The sequence below is a fragment of the Mycena indigotica genome (genome assembly GCF_014461135.1).
Source record: "Mycena indigotica strain 171206Taipei chromosome Unknown Mind.scaff0001, whole genome shotgun sequence".
In the NCBI taxonomy this organism is placed as follows: domain Eukaryota; kingdom Fungi; phylum Basidiomycota; class Agaricomycetes; order Agaricales; family Mycenaceae; genus Mycena; species Mycena indigotica.
This window is the reverse complement of record NW_023503000.1, coordinates 3355124-3374016: the sequence shown is the minus strand read 5'-3', so window position 1 is coordinate 3374016 and position 18893 is coordinate 3355124. Positions and strand designations below refer to the sequence as shown.

The window sequence follows — 18893 nt, the reverse complement described above, 5'->3', positions numbered from 1 at the left end:
CTCCTCCTCGCTCCGAGCCCTTTGCTTTATACCAGTTCAAGTCTGCGTTCCTGAGACTGAGACCTGCATTGCCGCATTTTCCGTCGCTTGAAGAAGACGGGAAAATGTCTCAGGAATATTGATAACAGCTTCAATATTCTTGAAGAATAGATGCCTTGAATATCCAGATGATTCCGGGCAATGTAAGCAGTACTAGAACTAGAGCAGCAGACAGAAGGTTTTGACGAGCAGGTTGGTAGTCACGAGGTATCATCTTTCTCTTTTGACATGCAACCCCCACATTCTTTCAACTCGCGCCACAGCGAGACACGCTCCCATCGTAGATGCGCCTCAGAACCTCTCTCTCCTCATATTCAAGTCCATCCACTCATTTCCAACCAACCACGTCCACGATATTCGTTCCTTCCGACGCTCTCTAGAAAACCTCCACCAACCACAGAAATATATAGCCCCCATCTTTCACCCCGAGTACCAACGCAACATTACCCACCCACACGAATTGGACAGCCTGCACTCAAGCTCGCCGCTATCAAGGAACGTCTGGCAGATCTCGAGGCCACCAATGAACGCTTTCAGCAACGCATCAACTCGTATGAGACGGACATCGAAATGCTCAACTCAAGCGTGTCGTATTTCAGCAGTGAATACTATTCTGGACTTCTTACCATCCGTGATCTCCGTGCTCGAACGAAGAGGGACGCAGAAGTTCTCAGTTCACAAGAGTATCAGCTGTGTCAACTGAAGAAATTTGTCGGTCTAATGGTGGAAATTGGCCTTCATGAACCTGTTTTGGCTCGAGTGCACAGCGACGTTATCAAGGGCACCAAAGACTTCGAAACCACACTAGTCGAATCCATTCGCAGCGCCGCTGCAAGACCTGGCTCAGCATGGTCCCATATCCTTGCGAGCATGGTTGCTGCCGAAAACATTCCAGTCAACGATTCACAACCCACTTCCACGACCACCACCTTTGATGATGCATGCAGCAATGCTAGCACTGTTGATGATCTACTACAGAGTCTCAAGAACGGCGATATACCTTCAACGAAACATCGGTCCATATTCAGTCAAACAAGCAAAGCCAAATCTCCACCCCAACCAAAAGTTAATCTCAAGTCACCTAAAACGCCCAAACCCCCTTTTAGTATCAGGCCTGCCCTCGCAAGTCTCGATCCCAATCGTGTATCCAAATCGTCGTCGAGTATTCAAAGCCGGGTTCCGACTACGAAAAAGGTACAACGAACTGTGATTGTGGCTTTTCTGACGTGGGTTGGTTTTAGTCAGCTACCGCTCGACGCGTTGAATCACAACGTCGTCCAAAGAAGACTAATGGAGCACCTGCTGATATTAGCGCATCTTCAAACGGCGCTCTTGCGTCTCTTCAACGTATCATTGATCACTTCAGCAGTGGAAGCCTTGGGTCTCTTGAGATGTCTACAGAGGGAACATCACAATGCGAAGACGTCAACGGCGGCGCCAGCTTGTCACCCATCCGTATATGTATCCGCCCACCCACATCATGCTCAGGCCGTGAGCGTGCAACTCGTTCGGTTGCTACTTTGTCTCCAACAAAGGTGACCACGCTCGATTCACCGTTGTTTATCGGATCCCCACCACAACGACGACCTCGCCTCCGTACCACAACAGCCTCGCCCTCTTTGGGTTCGCAGTCACGTAAGACGAAGAGTGGATGGCGATGATTTCCAGTCTCGTATTTTTTTCTGTGTTTATAAATACATTGGGCCAATTGTTGAGAAACTACTTCCAGACGGCGATCAGCCGATAAGCATGTGACCTGTTCCGTCCCATGTGCCGACCCACGGTCGTTGCTCAACACTGGTCATCCTTGTTCAATTTTCCAACAGAGCAGCTTCCATCGTCGGCGCTAGCAACGTGCAACTATACGCAACGAGAAATGATCCACGCATGCTGAACTGGCCACATGTGGACATGTCAACTCGTCTTCTCCGACTTCCCCATACTTAAAATGGTTGCAAGTCGTCCTTCCTCCAGCAGGACCTTGTGTCTCTCTTGCTGGCCCGACCACCTCCCTTCTTTCTCTACTACAATCCCCTTCCCCGTCAGACGAAATGCTCTTCACGCTCCTTCCAGTCTCTTTGCTCGCTTCCACTCTGCCGATCTGGGCTGTAGCTACTCCTCTCGATGAGAGGGAGCCCGTTGAGAAGCGGGCTGTGGATTTTAACAACCCCACTTTAACGGGGGGCTCTTGGCTCGATGCCTCTGCTGGGCTCGGCGAACCGCTCAACGTGGGTGCAACTCCACCAGATAACGACCGGCTGACTTGCCTGCGTGCAAATAGGTCGTGATTTCTGCCCAGAGCTCGCCTGAAGTCCTCACAACTGATGGATTCCTGAAATATGCTAACGCGATTGGATTGTGCGAACCACCCTCGTTTTCACTCACGACGAATTCGAACTAATCAACTTGGTAGTGACAAGGAATGTCTGGGGCTCCACATCGGTAACCCACAACAGGCCAACTTGGGTGATGGACGCGGTTGGGTTAACGAGACGGAGGTTCTCCGAGAGGACTTTGGGGTTCCCGGCTCCATTGGGACTTGTCTGGAAAGTCTGGAGGGTGGGAATCATTTCAGAGTTTGGCAGCAAGCCGGGACCAACGCGATCTTCTTAGCGTGAGTTCGGCTTTGCGGTCCCTTTCACTCAATGGCCTGATGACTCTATACAGTGTCTCCAAGGAAGAAGACGCAGAGGACTCCCATAACATCATACCGGACGGGTTAGTAACCTCCTCTGCCCTGCACATAGAGCTCTAATTGAAGCTGTTAGCTACAATATCGGGCGAGACCTTTTAGTTGCTGCAGCGGTCGGAAAGAAGACTTGGTTCGACATCTCCAAGTTCAAAATCGTGCACTACACGACGGTCTTAACCAACTTGACGGGATTCCTTGCTCCAGGTTCCGATGGAATCAACCATGGTACGGTCTATTTCCAATTTGTTTGTTGTCGCGGCACTCAAACACATCATAGGCATCGCGCAAGACGGAGTCACCAAGCTGCTTACCGTTACTATCTCATAGGAATGACTTTTTCTCCAATGAATATATCCAGGCTTCTACATTGCTTACCGTTTACGTTCTCTACATCTTCGACTTCACGTGCACGCTCTCTCCTGACGCTGCATTGAGATCACGGAACTTGTAATAAAGCTTCAACGACTCGGGATTCGCCACAGTACCGCTTGGCTTCAAGTTACTTCCCGAGACGATTTGCTTCACGGCGATCTCGATGCGTTTCCCGTTGACCGTATACTATAAATCCCTCGTCAGAATTACCAGCTTGAGCCTACAAGAATGACGCACCGGAATGTCTTCGATAGGCAAAATAAACGCGGGCACGTGACGAATGCTCAATGCAGCGCGAATCGCGTCTTTGATCTGTTTTATGAGGTTGTCGTCTAGCGTGTGTCCGGAACGCATCTTCAAGAAGAGTAGCACACGCTCGTCCTTGTCCGTCGCGCGACGCTGGCCCACACAGAGCGAGTCGTCGATCACTGAAGAAAATTGTTCAAGGACATTGTAGATTTCGCCGGAACCAAAGCGGACGCCCGAAGGGTTAAGAACTCCGTCACTGAGTTTCAGCTTTAGTGAAACTTTGAACAGCGAAGCAAAAAAAAACGCACCTGCGACCCAGGATCATGAGCCCCTGGGTCTTAGGGTTCATCACGATGAAGTCGCCCTGCCGCCATATTCCTGCCAGAGACGATGAATTGAACGATATATTACGCACAAGACAATTCACTTACCAGGATACATGTTGTAGTACGCATCGCGGAACTTTGCTCCGGTCGTGTCCCCCCAGAATCCGAGGGGAAGGGAGACGTGTGGGCGCGTACATACCTGTGACAATCAATACGGAGAGGTCTCAGAAGTCACGGTCCTACCAGTTCTCCAGCAACACCAGTTTGTTCAATATTCTTGCCCTCCTGGTCGAATATTTCAATGGCCATCCCAAGAGATTTGCATTGCATCTCTGTTCGTTTCTTGTGTCATAGATTGATGAGTGAATCACCCAGTCAACTGACCTCCAGAGTATACAGGCAAGCTAGGGCACCCTCCTACGACTAATAAACTGTGAGCTGGAGTCACGCGGGGATTAATTTTGGGATACTAACAGCCAGAACAAACGTCAGTGCCGCCAGAAGGAGACAAGATATGGGCGCGGGCGCCAAAAGCCTTGTGAGACCATTCGAACATCGGTGTAGTAAGGACCGCTCCAGTCACGCTCAGTGTCTTGAGGTCCGCAAACGAGCCGATGTCAACTACAACAAAGTCAATGTCAGTTTATACGGGTTTGGTTGTTTACGTGGGTTGATTCCCCGCCCCTGAACCTCTGCTAGGAATCGGGGGCTAGTGCCGAACACCCCAACACTTGTAATACACCGTCAGGCCATGCGCATCTAGAATCTGAAGCAGTTACCGCTGGTCATTAATGAACTTGAGATATGCGTGTAGATCTGGGTGAAATGGGGAGCCGTCATAGAGGAGGAGACGTGCACCGAGTGCCAGACCACTGAGCATGAATGTCCACATCATCCAGCCAGTCTATAATAACGCTGAGTTGGGAGTTAAGTGGGAGTATAGATACTAACCGTCGTGTACTGGAAATATGCTTCGCCTTCCTCAAGTCCGACATGAAGCTTGAGTTCCTTTTGATTTTGCAACAAGACACCCTGTTTATTGTGTTCAAGTTCGGTCCGAGAGAAGACCAGTGAAAAAGTACCCCGCCAGAGTGCACTATGCATTTCGGTGGTCCCGAGGTACCGGAACTGTAGAGAATGAACAATGGCGCACTGAACGGCATTTGTTCGAAGACAAGAGGACTCCCATCGTCCACGCTCAAAAATTGGGAAAGTGTTTTACTGCGTTAACAATGCATCAGAAACCGTAATCTCTTAGTGGGAATGGACGCCTCACCTCTGAGACACTGAGATTTCCTTCCCATTGATCAAACTTGGCAGTGTAATCATCTGCTCTGCCCCGTATTTTCGCAAATCTTGGAAGACTTGGGTTACTTTGGGCAGAAGATCGATGCGTTTGCCAGCATAGGTGACCTCTGTTTCGGAGAATATGAATTTAGGAGCAATTTGGCGATATCTATCGAGGACCCCTTGAGTTCCCATGTCACTTGCGGTACTCGAGAAAATGGCGCCAATGCTTGCAGTAGCCAAACAAATAACAACAGAAGTGATGGTATTGTTCACTATTGCTGCAACACGATCGCCCTTCTGTAGTCCGTGCTTACGCATAGCACAAGTCATTTGTCGGACCAACTCGTGTAGTTCCCGACGGGAGTAGTGGGAAACGCGTCCAGATTCGCCACCAGCAGTAATCACAATACTGTCGGACTTGGGCCGGATTAGAAGGTTCTCTGCATAGTTGAGCCGAGCAGCTGGAAACCAGCGAGGCACTTCTGGTAGGTTTCCTGGCTCCAGTATCTTGCCAATTTATAAATAGATGAGATAGGGCGGCTGGATTCAACGACGAACCTTGTCACCAGGTGGAACTGACGAAGAAATCTCAAGAAAGTCCCAGAGGTCAGCCCAAAAGGCGTAGTCCTCGACGGAGTACTTGTGCAAGGCGTGGAAGTCCTCTGAGCGCGTGTTCCGGACGACAGAACAATTACAATGAAATTCATACCTAGGTTCAACCCGTGTTTCGTGTTGATGAACCGACGAAACCGCTCCACCGCTGTCCACGTAGGTCTCGAAGGAGTCCAGATGAGTTTCGAGTCCGCGAAGTAGGTCGACATGGTGGTAAAGAGCAGCGATCCGGAATAGCCGAAGTCAGCAGCGATAACATAATTGCTATAGTCTGCTGACTAGCGCCAGAAATACGATTGCGGTCGATTTATTCGCGAGGCCTGAGAAGAACATGTTCGCATTTCACAGGCCCATCCTTCGTATCCAAGGCTCTCATTCGTCTCCTCATTCTGACTACGTTAATATTCACGGAAAGGGAAGGCGGCCAGGCAATGCAAGGATATAAGCAGATCGGGTTCATGCTCTGTACGGTGGCAACCTGTTTGCCACCTGTCGACAGGGTTGACATCGTTAAGTCTTCACTGTCCTCCTGGGTCCTTGGAACGACTGGAAGTTGGACCACTATTTGGGGTGATTTAATGGGGCAGTAGAGGAGGTTTCAAGTATCCACTAGCTGTTCACTAGTGCTAATACGTTGTGGAGTTCGATTGACGTTCCAGAGCTGAAGCTAAGTAATGAGCACTGAGCAGCCGCCAGCACGATGAGGAGGTCGTCGTGACACATGTGACATACCATTCGCCTTGACACGAACTTCCTGGCCGCTAATACCTGGCTTGCATTCCACCATATACCACGACTATAATGGACGCCAATGGCCCGCAAGGAAAGCTAGCCAACGGCCATGCCGACGCCGCCTCAGGGCGGCTCCAAATCATAAATGACGAAAAGAAATTCACGTAGGTGTTGTTGAGCAACTATCCACATGTTGCGCTAACCCACAACGCAGACCGGAGCTCACAGCGCAACTCGAGAAATGGGGTCTACGCGACGCTGGCTTCGGCTATAATATTGTTGCGGTCTTTGGTTCGCAGTCGACGGGCAAAAGTGCGTTCATATCCCTTACTCTCTGTTGTAAGGCTAAGATACGCAGGTACACTTCTTAACCGTCTCTTTGGAACTACATTCGATGTTATGGACGAGACACGAAGACAGCAAACGACAAAGGGTGAGTTCACCAGTCTGCTGCTTCTTTGCTCCAACACGTCATAGGCATCTGGATGTGTCGTGGTCGGGACATGAATATCATGGTCATGGACGTTGAGGGAACAGATGGTAGAGAGCGCGGCGAGGACCAAGACTTCGAGCGCAAATCCGCCCTCTTTTCCCTTGCTTCCTCTGAGGTTCTGATAATAAATCTTTGGGAGCATCAAGTCGGTCTCTACCAAGGCGCGAATATGGCGCTTCTCAAGACCGTGTTCGAGGTCAATCTCGGCCTGTTTGGAAAGAACACGGCAGGGGGGCGGACACTCCTACTTTTTGTGATTCGCGACCATATTGGGCAAACACCGCTCGCCAACCTCCAGGCAACACTGACCGCAGACCTGATGCGTATCTGGGAGTCGCTTTCTAAGCCTCCTGAGCTTTCGGACCGCCAACTTTCAGACTATTTTGACCTCTCCTTTACCGCGTTGCCGCACAAGATCCTTGCTGCAGACAAATTCGAATCCGAAGTTCTCAACCTCCGCAAGCGTTTTACGGAGAAGGAGTCGTCTGAATATTTATTCAAGCCTGTGTATCACAAGCGTATTCCGGCTGATGGTGTTGCCTTTTACATGGAGAACATATGGGTACGTATCACGCTTTTCATCTCACAACACAAGTTTTCAATTGCGATCCATAGGAACAAGTTCAAAGCAACAAGGATTTGGACCTGCCGACTCAACAAGAACTTCTGGCGCAGTTCCGTTGCGATGAAATATCAACTGTTGCTCTCGCTGAGTTCAATGAGCAAGCAAAATCACAAAAACGTCCAGTTGAAGCTGGTCGGGTGGTTGAGGGACTTGGTGAACTCATGAGCAACTGGAGGACAGATGCTCTAAGTACGTCTTCCGATGGCTGCTCTTCTTGTGGCTTATGGTTTCCAAGCTCGTTATGACCGAGATGCCTCGCGCTATCATCAAGGCGTCTACAAACGCAAGCGTGCCGATCTTGTTGCCGCACTTGATGCAGTTCTTACCCCACTCTTCCTCGGTCAACTGAAAAATCTGCACAAGACATGTCTAGTTGCTTTCAAGAAGGAGATGCTGGATGGATTGCGCGGCGAAGGATATAATTTTGCCGACGTTGTTTCCAAAGCGAGAGTGAAATGCTTGGGAAGGTTTGAGACTGCGGCCAAGGAGGCGCTGATAGACGGACCCGATTGGACATGGCAAGATGAGCTGGTGTCGTTGCAAGAGGAGGTGAGGAGTGTCGCCGATCAGTGCAGGAAGGATGAGACCAAGAAGATGGTCAACCAAATCGAGGTTCGCATTATTTCGTCCTCCTTTGCATGTAGCTCACGTATTACTGCAGAGGACTTTCAAGAAACAGATTTCAGAACCTGTCGAGCTTGCGTTGAATAAAGCAGCGCCTGACATGTGGGATGACATCCTTCGTACCTTTGCGCAAACTTTAGCCAAAGCTGAGGCTTCTTACCTGACCAAAGCTACCAGTGAGTACTAAATGTATCCATTTTTTCTCCTACTCATTGTGCCCAGGCTTCGATTGTACTGACGAGGAGAATTCGACATCTCTCGCGGTTCTAAGACGACGTGCATGGCAAGCTCTTCGCGAGAAGGTTGACGAGCAAACTGCCGAGCCCGTCATGTTGGCGAAATTACGTGGCCATTTCGAGGAGAGGTTTCGATATGATGCAACAGGCGTGCCACGGGTATGGAAGCCGGAGGACGATATCGATGGGGCGTTCAAGGTCGCCAAGGACCAGGTTTGTTCTCCACATTCAACTGAACTTCAGGCTAATTGAGTATTCAGACGCTCGACCTTATCCCATTATACTCGAAAATTCAACCTGCCGACTCAACATTGGAATATACGCTCCCTGCGGACTCGATTGCCATCACCACCGATGCTAATGAGGAGTTTGACTTTGCGTCAACGCTCGTGATCTTCACGGAGACCAAAGGCTTGGAGCTAACCCAAAAGTTCCGGCGCGAAGCAGACGCATACTATGTCGAGGCCAAGCGGAGCACGGTTGCAAGCATCGCTCAAATTCCTTATTGGATGTATGGTGTGCTGGTCGTGTTGGGCTGGAACGAGGCCATGGCCGTCTTGTTTAATCCACTATACTTCACATTCTTGCTCATTGGATTGGCTTCCGCGTGAGTCGTACTCATGACTTGTCCTTCATCATTCTTACAGGCTTCGACAGATATGCCATCGTGCAACTTGGACTTGTAGGTCCGTTGTTCAGCATAACAAGGACTGTCGGTGGAGAGATCCAAAGGCAGGCGGGCGCTCGTTTGAGAGAACACTTCTCGCAGCCTGTATTGACCGAGCCTGTACCCGTGCGGAATCGCACCTCGTCACGACAAGAAGAGGAAGACGAGGATGGGGTGTTGGAGCGTCGTCGGCCACAGGTCATGTGAGAGAACTCGGAGTTGGTCTATTGTTATTATTCACGAATCTTCATTACCGGCATAAAATATGAACATTGGAAAGAGAAAGCTGATTCGTGTTATGTGAACTGTCCTCAGAATTGCATGCATATGGGAGGTAAGGTCGGTGAGGAACTAAACGGCATCATTCGTGGTCAGAAAGCCGTCTGCACTGGGAGAAACCGATTAGCCTGCCCCTTCTCCAGCAATTGCCGCTGGTGGTCGGTTCGAGCCGAGGATGCCGACCGCCATCTGAATCAATCACCAAAAATTCTCCAATATAAGCGTGCGGCTCAGATTCCGAAGGACCTGGTGAGGTAAGTCACCTATTTCAGATTTAATCATGGTACTGCCCTTACTTATATTCACATATTAGGTGTATATGGTTCTTGTGCGTGCTCATGATTATGAACCTGGGAAGCCTACAACTGGTGTTCCCACAACCCACTGGTACACGCCGAATTGTTCATGATGTAATTGGGTTGTATGCTGTTGTCGCTTCCGACAAGCCCAGACATTCGCAGACCCGTGGAATTTACCAAGCGAATGTTCCTGTATTTAGGCAGGTATTGCCAGCTTCAAGGCAATACTTTCGGAACCGACATGCACATACTTTCCCTGAAATCCATTACTCTTATGCTGGCGGCAGGAGCGGCGATGGCTCAGAACAACAGCAATGCCGCTATCAAGACGATCGTTAACCAACTCGATATGCAGCTGCATCATTTTGGGCCAACCGTTTGTAGGCCGTCGTCTCAGCATTATTAACAGGCCAGATTTTTATGCCTTATAGTGACTCTGCAAGCTAACCACACTCTCAACGACATAACACTGGGGAATCAAATGATCACCATTGGGGCGGCCTTCTTGTAAGCCGACGCCGCTCTCGGTAGAACCCCTGTGAGCACGGGCTCAACCACGGTGACGCCCACAAACGACGACATTAGTATCACGTACTCGGATGTTATGGCGTACGTACCAGCCTCCGAGACCATTGATGGTATGTCATGATAATAAACGTCCAGTTTACTTTCAACAACCTTGTCGGGCGTAATGAGCACTGGTACGATTAGAACTTTCTCGAGCATGGGCGCCGTGCTCGACCCAATCGTCGCCAATACAACCCTTCAGCTCAATAAAACCTTACCAGAGTCCACAACTGTTGTTCAAATTATGTTTGTAGCATTGTTGTGAAACAACTCCAAATACTGAAGTGTTCACAGGATGAGGGATGCGAGACAGTTTTATGTTGCTGAAGGATTTAACAAGACAATCACGGCGTTGGGCTTCTGACTTGGTGTTGATAACGATGAATTAGAGACTTGGTTTATTCTGTACTCTTGGAGAATCACCGCGACGAATTTCCGAGCGTACTAGTTGAGGCATGATAAGTTGATGGTTGTATTGAGTTGAACGCCTCCGCCCACAGCAATATGCTATCCCCCTGGCGGGCCACGGCGGTCCATACTAAAGAATTATCTAGACGAATCTGGCTGGCAGAGAGTATGAGTAGGCCAACAGCGTCAAGGCCGCTCCGTGAGCAGTGCTGGACCACGGTATTCCCTAAACAGGCCGACCGTATGTGCAGGTGTGGCCAGCAAACACATGTCGTTTGCAAGTTGCAGCCGGTTGAGCGAGAAACAAGGACTGGGTTTACTCTAAGCCATCGGATACCTTTTCACACCACCGAACGAGCGCGAAGTTGCGGGAGGAACATAGTTCTCGACGTCGTCCGCCCAGTTGCGGCCAGGTGAAGCAGTTGAAGAGCAGGGCTATGCGCTATCACGGTGATGGACGTCGATGACCGAGGCGGAATTCGATCACGTGCAGTGACGAATGTTGGCTTTCACGATTACACTGCTCACCATTCAAGGCCGCCGTGCACGCTCTCCGCGCCGACTGGTGGAACACGGACAGTCTCAGCTAATTATGGGCGCAGTATATATGCGCTAAGTGAGCCCTGCTCGATATCTCAATCCACTCGAATGCAGCCTAACGCAGAACCCAGCTCCAGCGCGAAGAAAGGCCATCTTCAGCGCGGCCAAGCGTGTTTTCACTGTAGAAGACGCAAAATTGTAGGTCTACACAACTGAATGTGCATTTTTCTGAACTAAATGTCGAGAAATGTGACGGAGCGCGTCCGATTTGTGGACCTTGTCAACGCGATAACCGACCAGACGACTGCGAATATACTCATGGACAACGTCGTGCGAGAGCGGAAATGCTTGAGGAGAGCATCTCACAAATCGAACAACGCATCTCTGAACTGCAACAACCGACTCGTCAGAGACAGCCAGATAAAAGTGGTCGTGTTTTACTTCAAACGCCATATGCAACTGGAAACCCTTCTAATTGTTTGTGGTTTTACTTCTTGTTTTCCTACATCTGATTTCACTACAGTGAATTGGACCGCTGCTGCCGAACCGCCTATGGACATGGTCGAGAATTTGTGGGCCATTCTATGTCTCATTCACCAGTTGCTAATCATTATCCAGGATCAGCACATTTCTGTTGTCAGCCTCTGAGTTCGGATTCTTCCTCAACAGTTCACGCTTCCGTCAATGTGCACTTGTTCGTCAGCCAATTGGGAGCCCACAACGTCCATTACCTGCTTTACTCACGACGGCATATCTTTGGGGCCTCCGTCTGTCTAACCAGCCAATGCTTCAGGCCCAAGAACCTGTCTTCTTGGCCAGAGCGTTGCAACAGACTGCGAATGGACTTTCTTCGCCGCATCCTGATCGTGTTCTACATACCCTTCAAGCGGAATTGCTGCTCACCTACTACTTTTTCGCTTCGGGCCGATTCCTCGAGGGCAAATATCACGCCTCGGCTTGTGTATCGCTTGCTCTCAGCACTGGACTGCACACTATTCGCTCGACATCAATGTCACCATCAAACATGCTCGCTCCTTCTCGCGATGCTGTTGAAGAAGGAGAGCGCATCCATGCGTGGTGGACGGTGGTTATCCTGGACAATACCTGGGCTGTGGCCCTCGAAGAAGGTCCTCATTTAGACCTTAACGCAAATGTCGACACACCCTGGCCGCTCGAGATCGAGCAATATGAAGGCGTTCGTGTTTAGTTTCCGGATATTTTGCATTTACCCATGTTACTTAGGGACATTTTGACTCTTCGAAGCGATATAGTAACACTGTCACCAAATTCATCAACGCGACTCCAACTTCGGACACCGGTAACTCGACTCATGCGCTGCTGGCCAAGGCGTCTCTTCTCTGGCAACGCGCTTATGCACTTCAACGCTCCTCCGCACCACAACCCGCTGTCGATTTTTTGGACGCTATGCTCGCCAATTTTACCGCATCGCTGCCTCTTCCCACGAGTTTCTCCCATATCACGGCCACGATGGGCCGAGCGCTTGTCGTAGCCCACAGTATCGCTCACGCCGCGATTATCGAACTCCATCGCCATCGCGAAAGACCAGAATCACGCCGGAAGAGTGTGACAGCTGCACAAATGCTGCTCAATATCCTCACTGCTACCACGACTGTTCTCCCCGGTGGATCGATCAACCCAGTTATGGGGGTATGTATGTTTTTCTTCTCTATTCGAAATCTGAAAGTAGGATGTAGACCGTCTGGCGCCTTGCTTGTCGTGTGTTGATGGACGAACTGTCGGAAATGTCGGCCACTCGGTACCATGGACAACATCTAGAGCTACAAACTCTCCTCGCACGCGTTGTGGAAGCAATCGAACGTTTCCGGGCGACGTCTGCCAGTCCTTTCCTCGGTGCGCTGATCAAATTTTGTTGAGCCATCTTGCTGACACATCGTAGACTATCAAATCGGTCGAATTCAGGAAGCCTGGCAAGAACTCCTAATGCCATGACGCTCTTACATATCTGTCCCGAATCATATAGACATAGATCGTAATTAGACTCTTGCTTATCTTATCTCATCACTTCACTTGGGTATGAGGCCAATAAATGGCAAGAACAAGAGTACTTCAAGTATTCATAACTACTTAATTCAATGGAAAAAAAGAACACTGGCTGACTACCAAGCACGATCTGCACATACAGCCAATTGTGGGCCTGCTGCCCCCCGCAGCTTGCAACCCGCATGGCCGGAAGCTGTTCCAGTCCATCCCGATGACGCCGAACAGGGGACTCGCCAAGCTCTGAGGATTTGCGTCAAGCAAGAACTCAACGATGACCAGCAGCGTGGGCGGCAAGCGGGTTCCCCGCCACCCCCGCCAGGGGATGGCTGCAGCCAAGAAGCCCATCAACGGTCCGGGTGGCGCCATGTCAGCCATAAAAGTACAGCCATGACCTCGTACAGAATTTGAAGTGCAAACAGAAGTGAAGTCGGAAACAGCTAAGTCCAAAAAGCCTTCATTTTCATATCACAATATTCATCACCAGGGTTAGGGTTAGGTCAACAAATTTCATTAAAAAAATAGGTGTACTCTAGTCTCAAGATCGAGGTTCTGAAACGCGGACGACAGATATTGATAGACGAAAGTACTCGTAATAATCGCGACAGCATCATCTGCCACAGGCACGTTTTTATTGATCACGCTTTCCTCTTCTCCATGACCACGCCTGTATTGGAGGATGTTGAGGACCCACAGGTAGTTGACTGCTGTGAATCTTCCTTCAAGTTTTATCCTCACTATTAGGATGCGGAAGCGTGGGCAGCGCTTGTAAGCACATTAAAACAACTTGAGCGTGAAAATGCGGAACTCAAAGAAACGGTCCGGTTTCTCTCCAACAAACTCATAGATTATGGCCACGAAGAAGACTTGACGCTGATACGAGTGTCTGGGTCCGGCTCAGGAATCCGTATTGAAGACCTGCCGGACGAAATATTGTTACTGATTTTCCGGGAGGTTGTGCCTCCACAGTGGATGCTAAACCGGATCAAGGAGCTAGTCCCCGATTCCCTCGAATCCTTTGATTTAGAAGCCAAAACGTCACTTGCTCTGGTATGCAAACAGTGGAATCTGATAGCAACCGAAATGCTTTACAAGAATATCTTTTTGCGGCGGGTTGGACAGGTACCTGCCCTGGCACGCACCCTTCAAAACACAAGCGCTCTGAGGCTTATTGTCCGCCATCTCAATCTGAGTTGCTTCGTGCCACGCGCCTATCAGAAGCTATTCGAAGCCCAAACAAATCAGATCCTCGATATGTGTCCTGGCCTCACTCACTTTGGGCTGACCCCGTTATACCGCATCCCAACCACAGAATACATTCATGCCTTTCTCTCCTTGAAAACCACGATAACGCGGCTCGAATTCACCGAACAAATCAACTTCACATTCATTCTCGCATCTGTCACGCAGCTTTGTCAGGGTCTGCGTTCTCTCAGTCTCTCTTTCACCGAAAACTATCAGGACTCGTACCCCTACTTGGATTTTCTGAAGCTAGAAGAGCTCCGGGTGAAACAACTCACACAAGACTCAGATGAGTCCATGTTAACACCTACCCTCTGGAATTGGTCGATGCCAGTCCTACAACGACTGTGGTTTACTTCGTGTCGAAGCGATGATTTTTCCGAAAGCTCATTCACCTTGCTATTCTTGAAGAAGTATGCAGCGTCTGTTATTTTTCTTTCCTTGAGCATTGCTTGTTGCATACCGCTCCAGAAAGACAATCTTTGTCCCAAGCTTCAACACCTCTGTGTTGAGGTTTCCAGTAGGCAAGAGACATGGTTCCCAGTAGACGGTCACACCAGCCTTGCATACGTAGATGTATGGTGTCAACCTAACCGTGCATCCAAAGCCATTCCTCCTGACCTCAAATCCCGCTTCCCGGCTCTTAAACTCTGTCGACTGTTTGATTGGAGTTTCCGCTACTTTGAGGAGCTTTCTGTGCAATTCCCGCCTGGCTTGCCTGCGATGCGAAGCGAACTTGACATGAAGCAGCGGGGGCTCCAACAACAACGGCCAAGCTTTCGTGCTCTGCTTCAAGACGCAGAGCAGTTACCTCGGCCAGCATGGATGACCGCGATTTTCGACGTCATATCGCCCGCGTCCGTAAACGGCCAATCCAACTTGGACGACATCGAGGGTGTTGTTTTACCTGTTGATGAGAATCCGGAAGAATGGACGGATGGACGGTTTATTTATCACCGCGAATCCGATGGGGACTCCGATTCCACCGTTGATGAGGGAAGTGTTGGGTGTTTGCAGGACGGACGCGAATTTTATCAGGATGAAGATTGGCAAGCGGATGCAGAAGAGGCACTCGATATATTCTCTTCCATGCAAGAGTAGAATCACCTTTTGTAAACCACTGAAGCTGGTCTGTCGCTCTAGCTGGAGGGTAGCAAAAAGATAATTCTTGGGGTGAAGAAGATTCCGAGACACGTGCCGCTCACTGGTTCTCTGTTCACAACGCCGAATTTCAAGCCAGGGTTCCGAAAATGTCACCCTCTCTTCTTTCTTCCCTGTAAGAACACCGCGGAGAGCGTTTTTGTCAGTCCTCAATGCCGAACGCACAATGCTAGGGTCAGAGTCTGAGGGTCGATTATAAGGTTACACTGGTACTTGGCTACACATTCGAGTCATCCTGCTCTTCCCCTCACAGCCCCTCATGTTCTCGCATTGCTAACGTACATACTTGCTGTAGAATCCGAAGCGCGTTAGTCAATTGGCAAGACCACGTTCCGCTCACCTGAAATTCTTTGCATTCCGCGTAATACCTCTCCACGCTGGCCGCCACCGACGACGTCCCCTCCAAATCGGCATCTAATTTGCGCTGGAAGAAATCATAGCGAGCGGCCAGTCTATCGCGCGTGTCAAATCAAAATCGACGAGGACCATCCCAACGCGATTGGCTTACCTTCGCCCTTTGGCGAGTAAATCTTGGTCTGCGTCTGACTCTCCCGAAGTGAACACATCGAGCTGGATCAACACTTCCTCGACGAGGGCGCGGGCAGCGATGATGGTGGTATATGGGTCCATCGCTTGAATGAGGCCGAGCCCGTGGTGAGGATGGTGCGGCATGTCGAAGCAGGATTCAACGTCCGAGTCGTCGCTTATATCCCAGTCAAACCCGTGAAAGTCGCGCATTGACATCGGCATGTGTGTGGGTGTAACTGTGGGGAAGGCGTGGGTGGATTGGTGTTGGTTATCGGTCCGTTCGCGGCGGGTGGCAGAGGGTATAAAAAAGTTCGAAACTTTGAAACTTGCGAACTCTGGCCCCGCTCTTTATAAGCTGTTGCGCCCGAACCCGCAACACGCCAAAGACAAGACAGCAAAAGGCGCGGCAACAGCTAACATGGCTCGTCCTCAATAGTGACACGCTTCTTAAGCTTCTCGCTTCCCGTTTGTTCGGCCCACAAACGCTGCTTCGGGCTTGGCTTCGGCCAGCAGTCGACTCTATGTGACTGTTTTTACCTCCCTCTCAAAACCATGACGGGGGATCACGGAAAAACGGGAAGACGGAAATAGACTGGAGAGAGGTAAGGTCTACAGCGTAAGACAGCAACGTTGTGTGCGTGATTTCTTTCGACAAGACGCCGTTGATGTTAACCGAAGAACAAAGCTCTACAAAATATATGCTACAGTAAACGCCATCCGTCTAAGTCTCTCCACTGTCACATCATGGCCACCCAATCGGAGTCTTGGCCGCACACCCGCCTTGCGCAGCCACTCGCGCCATCTCACGGAGCCCGTCTCGATGGCCCCTCATGGCACAATAGATAACAACGTGCCATATCGCATGCGAGCCTGCAAGTAAAGAAGTGAGGCTAAGGGAAAGATAGGGCAAAACACGGACCGGCGCCTAGATCATCAACCAAAAACTTGGTGATTCTCCACCGCTTGCTCTTGTCAGTGCCCAGAAAACACTCTGGGAAGCGGGAGCCGTAAATCGCCATGCCTATCAGGTAGAACACGAGCGAGGGTATGACGGGGGCGACAAAATTGATCATTGAACTCCAGCCTTGGAGTGCCGCGACACCAAGCAGCGGGGCAAAGCCGGAGAGAGATATACCGAGGAAGAAGAATACGCGATAGGCCTGAAGTTTCATTAAAACGAGCAATTCACGTGGAATTATAGACAAACCCGATACTCTGGACCGTTAAACCAGTCGCTGAACGCTAGGTAGTTTGCAGAGACGCCACAAATGAAGCAGAGGGCCATGCAGGTTGACCCCCAAGGATGGTAAGTAAGGAACGAATCCACCGCATTAGAGACGGCGGAGATGAGCCACGATAAGCCAAGGAGCGCGGAGGAGAGGGTTGCAAACAGGAACGAGGATGGGTCTTGGCTTGTCGGTATCATGTATTTGAGCAGTGATTCCGTAGGGTGAAGAACTTTGTGTCCTAACGGCGTTGCATCGAGGGCAATTTCCGCACACATGAAGCCGTGATGGACAACCGACGACACCGACCCAGCACTCAACCAGCCAATGCCAACATAGTCCAACCGAGCACAAGTCTCCATTGACTTCTGGTGGGCACAGCCAGCCATCGTGTGCCAAATGACACTACCTAACAGACACCCCAGCGCAAATATCGAGAAATATATTTCGTTGCCATCAGGAGCTTCGTATGGTGAAACGGGTGGATAATTGGCGCTGACGAGCGACCACGGAATCGGCGCCGTTGAGTTTGAAGCCGCGGTGAAAGCTATAACTAGTCCGTGGGAGCACGCGTTGTGAAGATGAACACATACCAGAGAACGGCGTATAGCGCAAAATATCCCGTGTTATCCACTTCGGAAGAACCCAAGTCAACGGCGAAAGGACGGTCGACAGCGATTCGATTGCGCTATCGACGAATGGGTACTGCCCTGGGACGACAAATAGACCAGCGAAGGACGCTATCCAGAGTACAAGTGGGATGAGATGAGTCTGAATATTGAGCGTGTCGTTGTGTAATCGAAACATGGACAATATTAAGGCGGGCCAATTTGACCACGGAATAAAGCTATTATGAGGGGGGGTGAACTTGAGTGGAAAGCCTGAGCGGGGAAAAGTGCTCACCGATAACCACCTAGTACAAAAGGGTTGTTATGCCATGCAACAGGAAGATCGTCCAAATCTAGTAGTCGCCTCCCGTTCTCCGAGATCTTCAATGCTCGAGCGATTGCTGGATCTTCGTCTGGGGCTCGCTTTGATGATGCTCTGGTGAATACCGAAGGGAAAGAGACACCTAGAAAAGCGTCTACATCGTCCTTAAAGGTGTCCAACACATCGGCAAGGTCTGGCAGGTGGTATGCGCTGCCGTCTCGAGCGAATTCAAACGCAAACGAGACTTCCGCGTCAGCTAGATGTGAATGCAGGCGACGCAGACGCGAAGAGAGAGTTGGGACATAGGAAAGTGGTTTGGAGAGGTCAAAACCGGCGACGATGCTCTTGATATCGGGAATGTGCCAGTGTGAGCGGACCTCGTCACGAATTGAGTGTAATGTCTCCAACGCTGTCGAAGCTCCAGCCCGCTCAGCTTCCAACAACCGCTCCTCTAGATCGGCCAGACAGGATAGAATCAAAGTGCGGAGCGATGCTAATGCCTCGGTTGGTGAACCAGTGGGAAGGTCAAGTGCTTCCAGCGAGTGTGAAAGCGGTCGGCAAGGGGGCAGTTGCGCACTGCTGCCTTTGCGGGGCGAAGGGGCCGACATTCGACGGCGAGCAGCAGTGGTCATGGCCCCCCGGAACAAGATTGGATAGAGAGGAACGAGCAGGCATCGGTATAGACATCGCAGTTCAGTGATTAGAGTCGTGACACGAATCGATATCACGCGAACTAC

At 50.3% G+C, this 18893-nt stretch overlaps 7 protein-coding genes across 7 annotated transcripts; 4 read left to right on the top strand and 3 right to left on the bottom strand.

Moving 5' to 3' along the window:
- Positions 1-267: 267 nt before the first annotated feature.
- On the top strand, positions 268-3058 carry MIND_00098200 (uncharacterized protein; the record flags this gene model as incomplete). Its single annotated transcript, XM_037357934.1, has 8 exons — positions 268-1233; positions 1281-1674; positions 1999-2267; positions 2321-2397; positions 2453-2653; positions 2707-2757; positions 2808-2956; positions 3009-3058. 8 exons carry the CDS (start codon positions 268-270, stop codon positions 3056-3058), a joined length of 2157 nt encoding a protein of 718 aa, XP_037225844.1.
- A 60-nt stretch (positions 3059-3118) lies between these two features.
- On the bottom strand, positions 3119-5804 carry MIND_00098100 (AMP-binding domain-containing protein; the record flags this gene model as incomplete). Its single annotated transcript, XM_037357933.1, has 14 exons — positions 5678-5804; positions 5527-5630; positions 4955-5475; positions 4761-4899; positions 4630-4710; positions 4458-4582; positions 4344-4408; positions 4153-4299; positions 4063-4101; positions 3922-4010; positions 3784-3877; positions 3661-3730; positions 3341-3608; positions 3119-3289 (listed from the first exon to the last, which is right to left on the bottom strand). Exons 1-14 carry the CDS (start codon positions 5787-5789, stop codon positions 3119-3121), a joined length of 2025 nt encoding a protein of 674 aa, XP_037225843.1. The 5' UTR covers positions 5790-5804.
- Positions 5805-6381: 577 nt separating this feature from the next.
- Positions 6382-9164, top strand: MIND_00098000 (Protein SEY1; the record flags this gene model as incomplete). Its single annotated transcript, XM_037357932.1, has 10 exons — positions 6382-6476; positions 6527-6624; positions 6671-6745; positions 6790-7367; positions 7421-7619; positions 7666-8042; positions 8092-8230; positions 8277-8503; positions 8551-8897; positions 8948-9164. 10 exons carry the CDS (start codon positions 6382-6384, stop codon positions 9162-9164), a joined length of 2352 nt encoding a protein of 783 aa, XP_037225842.1.
- Positions 9165-11358: 2194 nt separating this feature from the next.
- Positions 11359-13021, top strand: MIND_00097900 (Zn(2)-C6 fungal-type domain-containing protein; the record flags this gene model as incomplete). Its single annotated transcript, XM_037357931.1, has 6 exons — positions 11359-11527; positions 11574-11622; positions 11669-12245; positions 12293-12718; positions 12766-12922; positions 12969-13021. The coding sequence occupies exons 1-6, from the start codon at positions 11395-11397 to the stop codon at positions 13019-13021; spliced, it is 1395 nt and encodes a 464-aa protein (XP_037225841.1). The 5' UTR covers positions 11359-11394.
- Positions 13022-13726: 705 nt separating this feature from the next.
- On the top strand, positions 13727-15412 carry MIND_00097800 (uncharacterized protein; the record flags this gene model as incomplete). The annotated part of the gene is made up of 2 exons (XM_037357930.1): positions 13727-13765; positions 13814-15412. 2 exons carry the CDS (start codon positions 13727-13729, stop codon positions 15410-15412), a joined length of 1638 nt encoding a protein of 545 aa, XP_037225840.1.
- Positions 15413-15719: 307 nt separating this feature from the next.
- On the bottom strand, positions 15720-16222 carry MIND_00097700 (uncharacterized protein; the record flags this gene model as incomplete). Its single annotated transcript, XM_037357929.1, has 3 exons — positions 15720-15761; positions 15813-15924; positions 15981-16222. The coding sequence occupies 3 exons, from the start codon at positions 16220-16222 to the stop codon at positions 15720-15722; spliced, it is 396 nt and encodes a 131-aa protein (XP_037225839.1).
- Positions 16223-16742: 520 nt separating this feature from the next.
- On the bottom strand, positions 16743-18851 carry MIND_00097600 (uncharacterized protein; the record flags this gene model as incomplete). Its single annotated transcript, XM_037357928.1, has 5 exons — positions 18130-18851; positions 17820-18073; positions 17208-17773; positions 16920-17160; positions 16743-16870 (listed from the first exon to the last, which is right to left on the bottom strand). Exons 1-5 carry the CDS (start codon positions 18786-18788, stop codon positions 16743-16745), a joined length of 1848 nt encoding a protein of 615 aa, XP_037225838.1. The 5' UTR covers positions 18789-18851.
- Between the last annotated feature and the right edge of the window lie 42 nt (positions 18852-18893).